Genomic DNA, 19720 nt, shown 5'->3' on the forward strand with positions numbered 1-19720 from the left:
CACAGTCAGCATTAGAATGGTAACAAACCAATATTCCTGTCATAACCTGACAAAGAAGAGGAAATTTATATCTTCAAGTTATTGGGTCTTTTTGCTGGGAAAAAAAAATGAAAAAAATGAACTCCGTCCACATGAAGTACATTGTCAGGTAGAGTGCCAACTTGATACTTCAGGGGTTCTGCTTCTAATTTATTAACGGCCTTTCCTGCAGCATGGTGCATTATATGACTGAGACAACTGATATATACAATGATGGAGACATTTTTCAAAATATAGAATGCAACTCCTGTATGAATTTCAGTCATCACTGATGCAGTATCAGCTGAAAACCCCATACAGTTCTGCCAACTTATGTTTATTCAAAGCATTATCAGGCAAATAAAAAAATGTTTTCTCCAGTGGAATCTACTGTTAATTCTGGTAATGAAAGAAGAGCACTCTGACTTTGCTCTTTTCAATGTCAAAGTCTCTTATACAGACTGGGTACAACTTTTTGTCATAATCACTACTACTGTCTGTTGCAATAATAAACAGCCCAATTTTCATGGCTTCTGCATTTTTAATTGAAGTATCTTCTGCTAAACACCTAACAGTATTAGATGATTTTGTTCTTGCACATGCAATTATTTTCTGCAATTCTGGAATTAGGAAACGTCCATTTGAACAAAGGACCAATGTAGTCTTCTGCTCTTAGGGGTAGTCTGTGTTCTATTAAGAACTCGATACATAATGCCTCTGCATTTATAAAATTCATGTCCACTATTTAGTTCTGTTTAACATTTTATACAATTCTATATAGTGCCTTGGAACTATATAAATTGTATGAAATGTTAACTAAAAAATTTATATGAAGTTACCTTAGTATTGGAGTAAGTAAAACAAGCTAATTCAAGGTTTCTTTGTTTTACCACCATGACCAATATTAAAATCCTTTCCACACAGCCTGCATGGGGCGTGATGCTGCCCTAGAATGGAACGATGTATTGTGTAATTCATGTATTCATCTGTGAATTGTTTTTTTTTGTCTTTTCCTAATCCATATGTGAAATTATTTGAAAAACATTTTTGCTCTAACACACATCAACTAGAATAAATCTCACTGGACTTTTAGCGCCAAATACTTACAGACTGGTTCTGTACCAGATATGAATTAGAACAAAGAATCTGCAAGCAAAGATTAAAAGTTAGAGAACCAGTCTGTTTTCTCCTAAATATGACATACAGCTGCAGCAGCTATAAATGGAAACTGAAGATAAAAAGTTTGAAAGTAGAAACCAGCATGTTTCTTGGAAATAGGGCAGTTGCTATAAATAGAACATAATACTGTTAGGAAAGTGCATGCAAGTCTACAGACGAGTACTCTCATGTTGTAGTTACATAGAATAGTCTTTTCTAGAATACGGTCTGTGGGATTAATGCGATGTTAATAAAAATTAGAAAACAAATTATATCGAAAACACGTAATCTGTATACATTTACATGTAAGGCATAATTTAGTGGAAAAAACACGTAATGATTATGCCAAATGCATAATGGTTGTCATGTATGCATGATGACTACTAAATTAAATGTGTAACATTTAACTCCCAAAAAATGAACGGAGAAAAGTGACTTTGAAGCAATACTATTATCTTGTCTGATGCCTTTCTTGATATATTTTAAATGAAAATGTCTTGCAAGAGGTTTGTCATGAATGTATGTGCTAAAAATTACTTGAGTCAATATATGTTTGAGAAATCACTAGGAATATGGCTATCCACTGTTTGTAAAACAAGGACAAAATTATATAAAAGACTTGAAAACATTCTTCTCTTCCTTCTCTGTCAATGATTTTGATGACAATAATGGCGACAATAATTAAATTAATTACTGTGATTAGCAGGACTAGAAATGTATGCGTGTTCTTGCAAATCTTATTTTGTTACCAAAAAAAAAAAAAGAGTGTGAATAAAGATGATCTTTTGTACAATCTCATTTGTCGATAAATTTTATGGAAGCTCTGATAACAGTGCAGTGTGTTACAGGGTTCCTGCAGATTAAAAGAAACAAATTCCATGACTTTTCCTGTGACATCTCACTTTACTCAATGACCACAATACCTTGAAATGATACCATTTATTGATCGTAATTGTGTTATGTTTGAATGTTATTTTTAACCGATGCTCGGTGCTCTATGAATTAAGCAGTTATCAATATTAAAATCTCTGTTGTCAGATATTCCATGACTTTTCTAAAACTTTGCAAGAGAAATCCCGTGACTTTTCAAGGTCATTGAAATTTATCTTTTAAATTCCAAAACTTTTCCATGATTCCAGAACCTGCAGGAACTCTGGTGTTACAAATGCTTCTCAAGGACATGTTGTTTGAATAAAAGCTAGAAAACATTCAGATGACTAGCCAAGACAATACCAAGTAGCATCACATCTGTTGCTTTGAGAAGATCACAGCTCCTGATGGGGGAGGTTGTTACTGTAGCCATATTGTTGACCTTGGGATGGTCATGCAACAATCTATTGTGTCTGCTGCTCAGAGATCTGAAAACCAATATCAGAATTTAGCTGCAAACTATAATCAGAATCAACTGGTGTCTTAACAAATAATCCACAAAAAAACCTTTTGAAACGACTCTTACCATCACATTTTATGATTGCATTGATTTATAATTTTAACATGTAAAATAATAAAATAGATACAAACAGTTATCCATTCAATTATATTTTTATAAAGGATATACAACATATCAATTTTTATATTAACATTTTATTCAATTTTATATAGTGCCGTGGAATTAAGGCACTATATAAATTGTATAAAATGTTAACTAAAAAATTGATATGTTGTGTATCATTTATACAAATATAATTGTATGCATTAAAGAGAGAGCTTCACAGTTATTTTCTGTCTAGAAATACATAATATAAGTGTTGAAGATTGTAATATCATATTATTTATCAGCTAGTGAAAATGTGAATGAAATTTCAGTGAAATCTGAAAATTTCTGTGAGATTTTGCCAAATGTCTGAAAATATCAGTGACATTTTGTGATTGAAATTTCACTTAAATTTCATTGAAAAAATATGTGAGAAACAGTACTTCAGTGATATAAAAAATGAACATATATTCCATTGTATTTTTTGTCTCTTGTACATTTTAAAAGATTTTCAGCAAAACTTATATTTCCAATTTCTGATGGCTCTAACTGTATTGTTCATTTTGGGAACAACACAATCTTTCCTTGTTTTTCGTTTAATGTGAAATGGATTTCTCAAGTACAGTAAAACCTGTCTTGAGAGACCACTGCTATGAGAGATCACCTGTCTTGAGTGACCATTATTTTTGGCAGATGGGGTGGTCTTTCAAGTCAGGTTCTACTGTACCAAATTTGCAAGATACTGTGACCCTTGTTGCATACCTGTCATGTACAACATGCTTAAACACAACATTCACTTTTTAAATTTTATCTTCCTTTCAAACATGTTTACTTTAAATTTTAGTGTCACTTTCAATGTACAGATAACTGAAATTGGGACAATGGGGATAGAGCAGTTATGTTCTTATGCAGTGAAAAATCATGTGTTCAAATTGACTGGTTACTTTCATGCAACATTTATGCTGCTCAGTCACATTTTGTAAAGGTGATATCAAGAAGGGAAATATTGTATAGTGTGACCAAACTATAACACAGCAGTTGGGAGCCATATAACCATATAACTCGACCATGTCATAGACCAAACCACGTTATAAACAACCAGGTCAGTTAGCTGAAGAAAATGTTACATGTATCCCAAACAATTTGCATGTGTGTGTGATTTGGATTTTTTATGTAGCTTTAACAATTTTCCAGCCATATTGCTACGATGTCTGCAGTGTGACAGTTTATAGTGATGTCTAGCACTGGGGCATCATGCCGCAGACATGTAGCATGATGTCCCACCCAGTCACATTATCCTGACACCAGGCCGACCAGTCCTAACACTAACCTCTTAATGCTGAGCGCCAAGAGAGGCAGCTGTTAGTACCATTTTTGTAACTCTTTGTTATGACTCGGTCGGGGATCAAACCCACCAGGCCATCGGAGCAGTCTGCCGGGGGGGGGGGGGTAATCAATGTGGTTGCAAATATATGTGCTTCATTGGGGATAGTTACAATCTTAAATCAATGCATATTAAATGAGAAATACACCTGTAGTGAAAACAGAAAAGGCATATACAATAATTTACTTTATTCAGAGAACCACACATTGGTATATATACGTGTATAATATTTATATATACATGTCCAATGTACAGCATGAATAGAGTATCAACACTGTGTACTCACCTGTGAATCTCATTACATACAACTGAATACACAATAAACGTAATTCCATCGAAAATATGCATACAAACACATTTAAAGTATTCAATAATTTTGTCACAGGTCATATAGGTCTGAATTCAGTGGGAAAAAAATAGCACAATCACATACTGAATGATGAAGCACATTTACTTTTCAGTATGCCTTTTTGGGCACATGCGACGTAAATCCAAGTAATCAAATGTCCCAAGTCGGTAAGAGTCAGTTTGCGTTCTAAGCCGTCATTGGTAGCACTCCTAAGCATAAACTGTTTTCCTGCAAACAGGAAACTTTCTTGACATAGTAAACATGTTCCAGTCACGTTGGAAAATCAAACAATCTGTCAGATTCCATTGTTATAAAGTGTGGTACTGGCATACTTTGTTGAGGTTAATTGTTTTTACTAAAGATTGTAGTCGTCTTTCTTTGATGAAGGGTGCATGCGTTATTGAAGTCACCACTAAAGGACAGCTTTGGAGAACCAAACAAATGCCCGTTTCTTATCATGGCAGTAACATCAAATAATTGTATTGCATGATTGAGACAGATTTTTTTCCCATTTGCTTAGTACATTTTCATAAGAATCAGTGCTTCAAAGGTAATGTTTTCTTTGAAATTTCAGCAAACTATTTTATCTATGTACATTTTTTAAAAAGGAATTGGCTGTCTTTTGGTAGACAGTAGTTACTGTTCCTCCCTGTCTGTTGAATAGACCAACAAGTTAGGTCCTTTTCATTTATTTTTTTTTTTTTACATTTATTGTAGCAGAGTGATGCTGCCTTCCACGCATGCATCAGACATTTAAAAAATGTTCAACAGACAATAGAGACGCAGACGTTCGGGTCTGATGACTGGGTTCACTGAAAACAATTTGAGCATTCTGAAAGATATAATTCTGAGTGAAAACAGGAGGAATTTTACTTATCACCCAAATACACATGTCAGTCTATGTAAATATATTAATTACTATTGAATGGCAGGAAATCCAACGAAAGATATATTATGAGATAACGCAAGTTTAGCTCAAATTGCACAAAACAGGATTTATATTTTCATTACAATTCTGAAGAATTTCATGAAAAACATTTGAAGCAAAGTCTCCTTTCACATTTATCTCCATGAATAGATTGGGGGGGGGGAGAGTATAAAATGGATTCCATGTATATAGGTAAGTATATATGTATCATTCCTTCACTAAATAAAAATCAGATTGAAGAGAGATTTTTTTTATCATTACCGCTCTGTTGGCCCAAGTGGCTAATGATTAGTATATATACAATGTACTAAGCACTTCAAGTACAGGGCTAAACTGGATCAATTAGAGGCACAAATCAATAAAAGGATCTTGTTTTAAATTCTCGTTCACCTCATGGGTACGGTAAAGAAAAGGCCATTCTTGTAATCACTGTTTCAAAACAAATATTTGACAACAATGACAAAGAATTATAAAATATCATGCACTTTTTAGTTTATTAGCTTCTTCAAATCTTTTCAAAAACAGGGCCCTGGTTTCATGAACTTGAGTCAAACTCAAATTTTGCTACTCTACAATATAAAAACTGTTATGCAAAATTTTCACATTAAAAATACATTTAATTGTAGCAAATATTAAACTTGTGACAGTACTGCTCAGAACAATGGTGTTACCAGGGTTTATTCCATAACTATATTCTTTTTATTATGATATATATATATATATATATATATATATATATATATATGAAAATGTTGTATTTATTGTTTTTAACACATAACAAAACACCTATCAGTTAAAAACCTTTTAAGGCAAAATAGCTCCTCGACACCCTTCCTCTTTCAGGATTTAATATTCTTTATCAATAGACCTAGGTTTGCTCAAGCCTTGGAAGCTGGTGCAGTGCAAGGAAAAATATTTAAAAACCAACTCAAAAAACAATTTCAGAATTTAAAAGTTAATTTTTACTAGGAGCATTACTAGGGTCGGTAATAAAAAACAAGGACAGTCAGACGATAGGAAACAAATATTTTTTTAGACTATTTTGATCTTAGCTGTCTGCCAATAAAATAACTTGAAAGGCATCATCATCATCATCATCAAATCCTTAACCTGATAGGTCGCTGGGGCACCACAGTTGACTTTACAATCAATTCTTTCCATCTTTCCATGTTCTCTACTGCCCTTTGGGAATCTCCAAATTCCATGCCTGTCCACTCCTTAATGTTGTCTTCCCACCTCTTTTTCAATCTGCCTCCTCTTATGCACACTCGCACTGTGCCATGCAAGGTTGTTTTTGCCAGTCCAGATGATCTTCAGACATGACCATACCACGTCAGTTGATGCTTTTTTATAGTGGTCAAGAGGTCTTCATATGATCTGATGGCTTGTTGGATCCTGTTGTGGATTTCTTTTGTTGGTTACATAGTCAATGTATGAGATGCCCAAGATCTTGTGGTAGCATCTCATTTTGTAGGTTTGAATCCTTCTTTTCAATCCAATTTGAGCGCCCATGTTTCACAAGCACACAGAAAGATGGATATGACAATTGAGTGCATCAGCCTTATTTTGGAATCATCGGCGATGTTGGTATCTTTCCATACTGGTCTCAACCTTGTTATTGCTGGTGTTGTCTGGGCAATCCTGCAAAGTAGTTTTGGTTTGAAGCCCTCATCTGTGATAATTGATCCTAAGTACTTGAAGCTTGTGACTCTTTCCAGTTTCTGCCCACTGACCTTTATTTCTGATGCCACTGATGCTTTTTGGTCATCAGTTTTATTTTCTCTGCCCAAATCTCCATGCTAGATGTTGTGGAGGTTGTGTTGATGTGCTCAACCAAGGCAGCGTTTTTTTTGAAAATTGAAAAAATGACTTCTTTTCATGCCTTATTTTAGTGTTTTGACACTCTGTAACCATGGCAACAGACACGTGAACACAAAACTGATGTCAAAAATACATTTTAACCACCTCATGTGCACCGTATATATCATTCAAGGACATTTGGAGAGGGGGCAGAAAATGGTCCTAATTCAATATCGTCCTTCGAAACATATCATATGTCATTGTTTCATTAGTGTGTACACATATATGCATTTGAACATGCTAGTCATACATGTCAGCCATAGCACGTGTTTTTGTTTTTAGTTCTATGTCTTACTATCCAAATAAAGGCCTTGTATAGCGTATTCCGATGTCGTTGACATCGGAATGATTAATCAAAGTTTCAGGAACATATCACACACTTGGCAACCTATACCAACACTCTTCCACTAATTTATGTGTAATTAATATACTCAGTGTGCTGTCTTTATCCTGGCGGAATGAAAATATGATACTAGCAAATGGACGCATTTTCACGTTCCGTTTACATACATCTGAATTTGTTGCAATGCGAAAGTAGTCAAGGTATGCCGAAGTAAGTTCAAGTAGGTTCATGTTAGGTATATGTTTCTTGAACGAAACGAACCTTTGCTTACACTTCCAATAGCTATAATATATTTTTCTTCGTTTCATTAAAGAATAATATGTTACCTTAACCCGATTTCGGCATTCCCGGCTTTCATCGCTTTCCATCCAAGTGAAATGAAGGCCAACGAAACTTGAAAACAGGCCCATTTCTTTTGTGAGAATTTGAATTTATTAGAGAAAAGACATCAGAGTAAGTAAAGCCTGAAAAAAACATTATGACATTACTTTGTAGAAAATCGGCGTTATTTTAGTTGTCAGTTGGGTGAAATATTCCTGAAAATTTGATTTTTGGAACGATGTTAGTCGACATCAAAACACGCCACACAGCGCCGTTAATTATGCCGTAAGACCATAACGCCCACAACATAAATATCAGCGTCGAGGTCTTATATGTAGGACTATCGAACATGCATACTGCAATTTGCTGCAAAAATCACTGTCCGCTATCTTGCTTCAACATCCCTGGGAAACATTTGATCAGTTGTACAGACCCAAACTATCACTTGTTTTAAATAAAATAAAGCCTGTCTTGAAAGGTCACTGTTATGTGCGGCCACCTGTCTTGAGAGACCGTATTCTCAATGCACATAATTATTGACTATATAGTGTTAAGACCTATTATCAGAGATCCCCTGTCCTGAGAGAATATATATTTTTTTGGGCAAAATAGATGGTCTTTAAAGACAGGTTCTAATATATAAAATTTATAAGTTTGAATTTTACAACTTGTATGAACATAATTTTTTGGGTTAAAATTTAATTTATCAATGTTTTTATATTTCAAATATAATTTCAGACAGGCTGTATCTTGTATTACATTGAAAGATTCCTATCATTAAGGAAAATATAGCAAAGTTAGTTTTGATTTCTCAAGAGCCATTGGCCCCTTGGGCCAAAACTTGCACCCTGTGGAACACCAGCACTATACACTTTCTGACAGATGTTATGCACCTTGTTTGCTATGAAATTCGAAAAGACTTCACATATAAAGTTGAAATAGGTATGACATGCAAATATAACTGTTTCACTTAAGTTAGCCATAAATAATTTAGCCTGACAGGAATTATATCACAATTGTTAGTCCGGTACTTGGTGTTGATCAAAGGTAATTGTTTATTCTTTATAATTTGAGCATTCTGGTGCGGTTCTCTGTGCGTATTTCGGCGGCCATGCACAATGAGTAATCGGGCATTGATGTAGTCCTACAATGTAGGACATAGCACGTGTTGTTTTTGTTTCAGTGCTATCACCACCCACCCCACCCCCAACAAAAATATCGGGTGATGAGTCTGTCTTACGATGTATTCCTTTTGATTTTGATTTTGATGATGATTCAACCAAATGTTTTGTCTTGAAGTGCAATCATAACTTACAGAGATATGTGCGCTCAAGCGTGGGACGAAATCACGTGTGGCCTAACGAACAACGATATCGGTATTAGAGGCATACTCACTATCAAGTCAACCACCAAGGGAAAATACAGAATCGCAGCACCAATGATCCGCTTGGAAGAAGACTGAAATCAGGTCAAGTATCCCATCATCACGCAGGCTGAGAATGCTATATATAAATAATTAATAGATGGAAACTGCACACAGTGAAAAGTACTTTCTTAATAAATTTGCAATGAAAACGAAGTTATCCCAGAAAGCACTAACAATACCGCTAGAACGGAGCCTACAGTCGCTTCAAGGACAGCAATGCTTGATGACCTAACGCATGTTAACCAGCATGTTTATTGTTTGACTTAGTGGGTCAAGGCTGAAAGAAGGCGAAACGCAGGATTTGTTTTGGTTACAATTACTTTGGTTTATAACTGATACTTCCCATGGGAGCCCGCACATTAGACATTAGGGCGGGGGGGGGGGGGGGGGATTAACCCCCAGTCACCGATTTTACCTCTAAACATGTTTTAGCCTTAATACGTGAAACTTAATCGCTGACCAGTACATGTTTGCCCACAGGAGTTGGAAGTTTTGTTAATAAAGTACAGATTGTTGGTCTTACTTTACTGATAAAACGTAAGACTCCTCCTTTTGTTGCCCCCCCCCCCCCCGTGAAAATAATTCTGGGGCGCTCCATATAAAAAATTAACTATTGCACACGTTCCATATCTATATACTACAGCTGCTGTACTCCTCCAACACATGAAACGCACTCGAGTTGAAAGATATATATATATATATATATATATATATATATATATATATATATATATATATATATATATATAAACGATACAGCGTGATTACTGGTTTATGACTAGTAGCAGCAGAGAGACTGAGCCCACCAACTGTTTCGTCCAACAGGACCATCTATCAAAAACATTTCTGATAGAAGTTCTTATTTCACAAAATAAACCCTTCTAGCCAGAAACTATGATGACTAAATCCTCTTTTCTGGTTAGAAGGGTTATTTCGACAGCGATAACTCGCTATAAAAAATAGTTTCTTCACGGCGGGGGGGGGGGGGGGGGGGCACGACGGCGACGTTGGTGGCTCAGTCTCTCTGCTGATAATCATTTTAGGATTTCTGTTGTGAATTAAAAATTTAAGTTAACAATAATGGCCAACATCGGAGAAGCATATTCTGCTAGACTAGCTCGAGAACGACTTGAAGCAATCAAAAAATTTATTCCTGTCAGAGATAGTGTCAGAGAAAAATTACAAGTAAGACAGCAAGTAAAGGAAGGTTTCGCAGAGGCCGCGGAGGAATTATTCAAGCCTGTAACAGCAGCTACCAAAGCGGTTACAACGGCTATCGTAGGAAAGCCTGATCCTGATCGACCACAAAAAAGTTTACTTCAGGCGATAGAAGAACTTCGAAAACCAGAAGCAATCAAAGGGGCATTTTTAAATAAATTTACTGAAGCAGGCATTAAAGAAATAAAAACTATTCCATTAGATACCGAGGAAGATTTTAAACGACTTCCTGTTTGGATTGTTGATAATTTTCCTCGCAGACGTGAATTTTTAGAACCAGGAGCTGATAAAGGTATGTCCCGAGATAAATGGGCTGATTATGTGTATAAAATAAGACGAGGTCTTCCTCAAATAAATAAAGATGATATTGATCATAAATATCTAAAAGCGGGTATAACCGGGTATAATACATTTTTGAAGGATGAAAAGAAAAGAAAAAAAGAAGAAGAGCGAGTTACAACACAGCAATATCAACTTCCTCCGCCGTTGCAACAGATAGAGCGACATCCTTCACGGCGAAGAGTAATAGACCCCGACCTGGTCCCGTTAAATGAATACGAGACTGCATCCAAACAAAGTCCGCGTGGCCAAAAATCCAAACAAACTAAGTCGCCGATAATTGACTTAACAACGTCTCCGGAAAGTTTGCCGCAAGATATTTTATCCACAAGAATTGTACCGGCAACAGGAAAGGGTTTGGGATCTGGTTTTATTGCTTGTCCTAATAATATCATCGACGATGTATCTCGGTTAGAAGTGCTCATCGGAGGAAAACGTGCCGGAAATAAGTCACCAGAAATAATTAATGAAGCGGCTGATATCTGTCAACGACTATTTCAGCGTGGTATCATGGATATCGGCATCTACCGTGAACTTGTTAATGAACTCGCAGATGGTTATTACAGCGACTAATAATTTTAGTTAGAGAAAACAACAATTAAATAAAATGATCATACACGATACTCGACCCAGCCCAGTCAGAGTAGTGAATTCACGATTACCGGTCTACAGAGCAACCTACGGAGATGGTCTCGGTGATGTTGTTACGGGTTTGTTTTCAAGGATAGCCCCTAAGGCGTTACCGATTGCGAAACAATTGTCGATGAAAGCGATTGATGTTGTCAAGGATAAAAGTAGTGAATGGGGATACTAGAGCGACAATGGGAATTAGCATTACAGGACCCCTTGGGAACATATAGCGACAAGGGAAATTTAACATGGAGAAAAATCGTGGGAACATATAGCGACAAGGGAAATTAACATGGAGAAAAATCTTGGGACTGTTGAGCGTCAAGGGGATTTCAACATGGAGAAAAATCGTGGGAACATATAGCGACAAAGGAAATTCACATGGGATTTTTTTAAAAAAAATAAAAAATAAAATAAAAATGGGGTAGGCAATGGAAAGGCTATCTCTTTTTGAGAAATATGGCTGGCCCTGAAAAGGGCCTTTGGGTTTATGTTAATGTATTCATAAACATAAATGGCACCGCATTGGTCTTCTTCTTGTCCTTAGGCTGCGTCTTACTGTTGGTCCGTACATCAGCACTCTTTTCAGTCATCCTTGTCTTTCGACGTAGATCCTACGTATCCACAGGCTGGTGTTTGTCCTGTGGACAACGGTCCACTTCGATCGGACATACATGAGCAAGTCTGTCCGAAACATCATGGAAGACACAAGGGTGGATGACTCAACTGTAGTCCACATCTTGAAGCGACGAGAACAGGTGAATCAATGCACTGAACTTCGCTTATTTATAGGCGGAGGTAGGATTGAAACGGATTGAGTTCATTCACCAATCCGAACACGCGTTAGAGAATTCAGTCAGCCCGCATCCAATCCGAAGAGAGCAGTCTGTGACGTCACGTAGTCTATATAGATTCGCTAGCGCTTGTGTGCAGTCAGTCTATGCGACAGTGATTCAACATGACGGAAACTCAGAAAACGATCCAATGGGGTGCACCAGCAGGGGAGACCGCCCAAGTGAACCCGGACTTACTTTCAGAAGAGGTGAATTGGGATTTTGTGGATTTTCTTTCCTCGCAAGAATTTGTTCCGGAACCTTCGTTACCTTCTTCATTACCGCAAGTGGAGAATTTTAGACAGAGACAGAAAGAAGAATTGGAGAAATTTATACAACGACAAAAGGAAGCGGAACAGGCTTTTCTCCTACAGCAACAGCAACAAGAAGAAGAGGTAAGAAAAAAACAACAGCAACAACAGCAAGAAGTAGCAGCAAAGAAACAAGAGGGTGAAAATCAAACGGTCACGGTACTGTTGGACATTTTAGCGGAGTTAAGAAGTCTGAAACAAATGTATCAGACTTCTTTATCACGACCGAAGAGAATACGACCTTCCCGAGCTAAACACGTCAACCCTGTGACTAAGCCTACCGTACCACCCTTAGTGATTTCAACCCAATCATTATCATCATCAACATTACGCAGTCCAGAAGTAGGCCTTGGCCGTGGCAAAGGCATAAGGCAGTTAAAGTTGATTGCTTAAACTCACCCCTTCACCATGAAGAAAAAAAGGCCCTTTTCAGGGCCACCCACATTTCTCGAAAAGAAATACAATTTCAATTTGCCAATAACTCAAAAATAAACCCCACCCATTTTATCCTTATAGTACGTGTCTGTGTATGAGTGCGTGAGTGTACGTTCTTATTTTAAAATCATAACTCAAAGACACTTACCTTATATCATTAATTTATTCTTTTATCCATTTTTTTACAATTCAATTCACAATTCACAACACAACACTTTAATGAAAAGTTCATTGACTTCTTTCTCCTTGTTTAGTCTCTCTGTTTTTTAAATTTCTTCACCGTCTTTTCCTCATTTTCTTCCCTTCTTCTTTTCTTCTTCTCCTGTTTCTTTGCCTCTTGTAAATAGAATTGTCTTTTTTCTTCCTCTTCTTCCTCTGAAGAATCCCTCTCTTCTTCCGAAGAATCCCTCTCTTCTTCTGAAGAATCCTTCTTTTCTTCTGACTCCTCTTGTTTCTTTTTTGGGCAATCTGGAGACCAATGTCCTTTTTCTTTACAATAATAACAGGTATCTTGACTTTTGTATTTTTTAGTCCCTGTTTTTGTTCTTTTTTGACGGTCTGGACACTCTGAAGACCAATGCCCTTTCTTCTGACAGATATAGCAAGTATCTTGACTTTTATCTCGAAAGGAAGGAGAGTAGTCCGTAGGCTGGTCTGAAGAGAATTTTCTAATGACCCCTCGCAAAGCTCTGACGAAACGTTCCATCTGGTTAGTCTCTTCCATCGTTGTGCTCGGCTTGAGAGTGAAATGAATAGTGAAAGGATAAGACACACACCCTTTTATATACGCTGGTCTCCTATGACTATAAAGTAGCTCATGGTGTTTGAACTTGAGTCATTTGACTTTTTGCTTTCAAGATGAAACGATCCCATTCATTCGAGAAGAAAGAAGAAAGTAAGAGGCAGAAACGTGATCTATCGCCTCGAACCAGGGCTGAAATCTTGGCACAAATTCATGCCAGTGATTTTGAAGAGGACATGAGTGAACCAGAATTTGAAACCTCTAAACCAAGTTCACCACCCTTAGTCAACCCTGAAAAATACTATTCCATTCGAGAGACGGAAAAGCGCTCCTCTAGAAAATTTAGAACCACGGCTTACAAATACACGGTGAAGTTTAAAGATTTCAAGTCCGAAGTACCGTTAGAGAAAGCAGAAGGGTTCATCACCGGAGTGTGGGATTCTCTGCTCACTGCACTCAAGCGACAATGTCAACCCAAAGAAGACGACCGCTTGAGACTTTCCATACAACACGACGGTTTGAAATCCCCTGTTTGGATCGAGTTTAGCACCCCTGCAGAATTGACCGCTTCCAAAGTCATGGACAAGATTCAACACGTGCAACAATCTAATGACCAGTTTGACATCACCGATGGAAAAGCCACATTGGACATGACCCACGTCTCTCCTCCTCGAGGGACCGGACGCAAAAAGATGTTATTGGTGAACGACCTTCGCAGCATTAAGCGTAGCCTTGTCCAAATTCACAATCCTCATGACCAGATGTGTTTAGCCCGTGCCATCGTGGTGGGACGAACTTATGCCAACAAGAACGACACGGTAGAATGGAAAAGAACCTGGAAAACTATTCAACGATTCGATCGAGCCAAACAACGAAATGAAGCAGAACTCCTGTTACAACAAGCCGGACTGTCCAAAGACACACCCTGTGGCATTCCTGAGATGCAAAAATTGCAAGATGCCCTAGCTCCACGATACACTTTGAAAGTGCACCCTCAAGAAGTGCGCGGGTCTCTGTTGTTTCGAGGGCAAGACTTTAAGGACGGAAAATACATTCATGTTTATCATCACGATGACCATTTCGATACGATTACCAGTATCACCGAATTCCTGGGATACGGTTATTACTGTGAGAAATGTGACCATGGTTATAATAATCGAGAGCAACACAAGCATTGTGGATCGAAATGCTCAGGATGTTTGGCCTCTTCATCCTGTCTGAGCGAAGGACCAGTGCCTTGTTCAACTTGTCTGCGCACGTTTGTCAGCCCTACCTGTTACCAACAACATCTGAAAACGCAAGGTTCACAGAAGAAATGTGCTTGTCAACTCCTGAGATTGTGCCCTACGTGTGAACAAGTCATACGTACCAATAGTACCAAGGCACACGTATGTCGAGGAAAGAAAAAATGTCACATTTGTCACCACATCGTGGACTTGGAACACCAATGTTACGTGCAAAAATACCAACCCCCCCCAGAGAAAGAGGACGGTCACAAGAAGAAAGGCAATTTCATCTTTTTCGATTTCGAATGCATGCAAGAGACCGGTATTCACATTCCTAATTTCTGCGTGGCTCATCGAGCGTGCGAGAAGTGCATTCAAGAACCTATCTTCAGTCATTGCCCTCACTGTAGCAAGATTCCTGGAGGACGTGAAAAAATCTTTCGGGGACCGAACACGTTAGCCGATTTTGCCCAATGGGTCTTAGACCCCATCGACAAGACGTGGAGCCAAGAGGACATCGAACTTTACGGAGATTGTCATCGTCATGCCACGGTGATAGCTCACAATTTCTCTGGATACGATGGACAGTTTCTTTTGAGGTACTATACGGAACAAGGCACCGAACGTCCTAAAGTGACTTTGAATGGAGCCAAAATCATTTTCATGCAAGTGGGACAAGTGCAGTTTAAAGATTCGATGAGCTACTTGGCCATGCCTTTGAGTCGAATGCCTAAAACGTTTGGAATGACAGAAATGGCTAAAGGGTACTTTCCACACTTTTTCAATACGGAAGCCAATCAACACGCCGTTCTACCCCATTTGCCCGAGGCTCACTATTACGACCCCGACAACATGCGTACCGAACAACGAGAAGCTTTCTACGCTTGGTACCAGGCTCATGCCTCGGACCCTTTCGACTTTCGGGAAGAAATGTTAAAGTATTGTCGTTCCGACGTGGACATTTTACGACGTTGCTGTGGAAAATTTCGAGAACTGTTCATGGAACACGGAGGGGTCGATGCTTTGAAAGAAGCTTGCACCATTGCCAAAGCGTGTTCCTTAGTGTATCGACAACGATTCATGCCTGAAAACACCGTGGCTGTCATCAGTCCTCAAACGACCCACTTTGTCAAGCGTCAATACTCGGTCAAAGCCCTACGTTGGTTACATTACTTGTTCGACAAGGAAGACAAGTGGATTCAGCATGCTCGCAACGGAGGGGGCGAAAAGACCATCGGAACGTATTCGGTCGATGGCTGGGACTTAGAAAACCCCAAGATCGTGTACGAGTTTAACGGTTGCTTATTTCACGGATGTCCCGTCTGTTACCCTGACCGTGGCACTAAAAATCAGTTTTTGCAACGAACCATGGAAGACTTGTACCAGGACACTTGTCAGCGACGCCTAAAGTTAGAACAGCAAGGATACCAAGTGGTGGAAATGTGGGAACACGAGTACGATCACCGTTTGAAAACCGATCCCGAGTTTAAACGCCTCGTGGAAAGTTACCAGTTCATGGCCCCGCTGAACCCGAGGGATAGTTTGTACGGAGGAAGGACCAATGCCACCTGTTTGCTGTACCAAGCCGACGAAGAGAAAGGAGAAGAAATCAAATACTTGGACGTGTGTTCGCTGTTTCCCTACGTGTGCAAATATTGTCGCTTTCCTGTAGGGCACCCGCAATTGTTAACGGAACACATCGACCTGAAAAACATTCGAGAATACGAAGGCTTGATCAAGTGTAAAGTTTTGCCTCCCACGAACCTATACCATCCCGTCATACCTCACCATTGTCAAGGCAAACTGATGTTTCCCTTGTGCCGTACTTGTGTTGAAACGTGCAACCAAGACCAACCTTGCCATCACAGCCAGGAAGAACGGGCCTTGACGGGAACCTGGGTCAGCGTAGAATTGTTCAAAGCTCTGGACATGGGATACCAAAGGACTGACTCTGAATTATCGTACCAGTCGTGTGGTCAACTTTGGGGTATTGAAAGAAGCCTTGCAATCGGGAGAGGATGGAAACTTTAAAGTGACCACTCACCAACCGAACAAAATTGTACGTTTACCCACTCACCACATCGTCAGTCGACCCTTGGAAAAAGTCTATCAAATTGTATACCAGAAGCGAGTGCGACTTCCCAATCATTTCACCTTACCGTACGGTCACGTCGGTATTGGTCTGTATATAAAAAAGGAACCCTAGGCAAGATCGATAGTTCATTGTGACTACCAAGACCGAGCGAACAAGATGAATACTTTCAGAGAAACACAGAACAAGTTGTTTAGAAGGGCACAATTCAAGTGTGAGGCTTCGGAAGTGGAATGCGATTGTGAGCCTTGCGATGGGTACGATGCTGTACGTTGTGACCTGAGCGATGCCGTAAAGCATCATGGGAACTTTAGTGCCCCTACCCCTATCATGGAAAGTGATGCTGTGCGTGTCAAACCTGTGGGATGCGAAAGCGATGCTGCTCGTCCTCTTGGACATTTTACTGGGTTTCGTTTTAAAGGGGAATGTTCACCTTCACGTCTACCCCCTCACGGATGTCATCCAGCCCTGAGCAAACTCCTACCCATGTCACTCAACCCTCATCGAAACGAACCTGTGAAAGACGAATATTCGTTCCCTGTGCGTTTGTCGGAATACTGCGACTTTGAAAATCGTCTTCAATCGTTCAAAGGAAAATGGCCTAAGTATCTGGGAGGACCGACCCCCGAAGAATTAGGCAGAGCCGGATTTTTCTACTTGGGCGAAGGAGATAAAGTCAAGTGCTTCAGTTGCGGTGTGTCACTTCACCACTGGGAACCGCAAGATTCGGCCTACATAGAACATGCTCGATGGTCACCGAATTGTCATTACTTACCCTTAGTGGGACCGAGACATTGAAGTAACTTACCATGTCGTTGACGAAGAAGAAACCAGATTGGTTAGGAGTCAAATGTTGGACATCACCGAGACCAGTATTTAAACTTCATTTCAAAAACGATATTGAATCATTACCTAAAGAACTGCAAGAGAAGATTTACAAAGAAGTTTGGCAGGGGTTTGCCAGAGTGAAATCTCAATGGGTCACTGTAGAACTTTTGTGTCGAGAAATTCACAAGAGGAAAGTGAAAAAAGTCAACCAGTGTGTTAGATTTCTTTGGGTGAAGTGTGCATTCGTCCTATTATATCACTCTAGACCGTTTACATCAAAAGAGTTCAGTGACGTTCTTGGACGTTACCCTGAACGGCAGTGGCCAGAAATTACTCACTATGTGGATTACTTTTGTGAATTGTACGGACTGACCTATTCATGAATACTTTGCTAGAGAACATTTGTGCTTTGCCTGTGGAGTTGAGAGAAAGGATTTACCGAGAGCTGGTCAAAATACAAGTGAAACGTAAAGAACAATTGCATCCGTTACGTCACCAGATCTTTAACCACTGGTACCTGAATGGTATAAGAGAACTGATTCGTCAGAAATTCTTTCAATGGTCAGACATTGTTCAACACTTTGAGGTCGCTAATGATCGACATGTTCATAATTATGGTTACTTCGAGATTCACCTACAGCAATACATTGAGGAAGACAAGTTAAAGGATTACCAACATTTGTTACGTGGAATCTACTTAGCGGAAGAGGAAACTTCTAAACGAACTCTGACGTTTCGGTTACAGTATGCAAGATTTAGATTCCCTACTGGAGAACGAAGATCTCTGGCTAGAAAGTACGTGTATTGCATCCAAAAAAAAAGAGAATATAAAAACAGGCTGCCATGCCACGGTTTATGTCACATGTCATCCAACAGATTCCGTGGAAGGAACTCAATGACCATATTCAAACCGTGGATCATTACCATCAATTATTACAAGAATTTTATCCATTCAATTTGGGACGACAAGTGGTGTGTGTCTTAGTGACTTGTTTTCTGGGATTTCGTTTACCAGCCGATTCTTTGTGGACTCTTTACGATCAGTACTTACCATACCCCCATGGCCTTAAATGGTCACGAAAAACTCCTTTTGCTCAAAGCCTTGCGTTTTCATCTGGATACTTCTCGACCTCAACAGGAAAAAAAGATTCGTCAACTTTTAGCTACCCAAGACGTGTATGACGATGTGTGTGTAGCTTGTGACTTACATCCCCACTGGACAGATGTCCGTGCCTGGAAAGAATGGGGTTTTGAGGCTTGGACCCAAGAAGTGGCCCAGTATGCACGAGAATTGTTCAAGGAAAAAAGTTACTTTTCAACCCGTGTTAGTGACGGTGCCAGAAGAACCCGTCACCCAGGACAGGACTGTCGTGGACAGGCCTGAAAGACCCTTTCGGGAGGACACTTGTGTGACCTTACCCCCTATTATAGAACTGGTTAGAACATTACCCAAAACATGTTGTACAGACACTTGTTTTTATTCCACGTTCATCGTTATCATGTGCCTTTTATCCTTGTACTTAAGCCTTTGGCTTTTATGTATTTTTGTCTTTCGTATTCATGTTTGATAAAAAAAACATTCAATAAACGTGTTCTGAAAAAGTATATAAACTCTTGTCTTGTTTGTTTTTCGTGTCACAAGTGACATTTCTCACACCATGGCTACCTCTGCTGTCTCTGCTCCCTCTTCCTCTACTGTCAAAGTCATCGACGAACACTTAGATCGTGCCAGTTGGGAGGCTTTGTATCTTCGCCATCCCTTTAACATGCTCATTGCTGGACCTAGCGGTTCTGGCAAAACCGAA

General features: G+C 39.1%; 1 protein-coding gene across 7 annotated transcripts in view; it reads right to left on the reverse strand.

Moving 5' to 3' along the window:
- The window catches only part of LOC149780390 (uncharacterized), a 41187-nt gene extending 31688 nt beyond the window's left edge, over positions 1–9499 (reverse strand). Inside the window, exons 1-3 of one of the 7 annotated variants that reach the window (XM_089937299.1) lie at positions 9231–9499; positions 7841–7978; positions 2410–2534 (exon numbers count right to left, since the gene is read on the reverse strand). In XM_089937299.1, coding sequence (XP_089793425.1) covers positions 2410–2534; positions 7841–7872 — 157 coding nt within the window. In that variant the 5' untranslated portion in view covers positions 7873–7978; positions 9231–9499. Of the gene's footprint in view, positions 1–2409; positions 2535–6421; positions 7632–7840; positions 7979–9150; positions 9198–9230 lie in introns of those variants that run through there. The other 6 variants (XM_089937300.1, XM_089937298.1, XM_089937301.1 and 3 more) reach the window with 6 other exon arrangements.
- Positions 9500–19720: the final 10221 nt, after the last annotated feature.

Source organism: Sinohyriopsis cumingii, chromosome 16 (genome assembly GCF_028554795.1).
Source record: "Sinohyriopsis cumingii isolate HCF-2022 chromosome 16, ASM2855479v2, whole genome shotgun sequence".
Lineage (NCBI taxonomy): Eukaryota > Metazoa > Mollusca > Bivalvia > Unionida > Unionidae > Sinohyriopsis > Sinohyriopsis cumingii.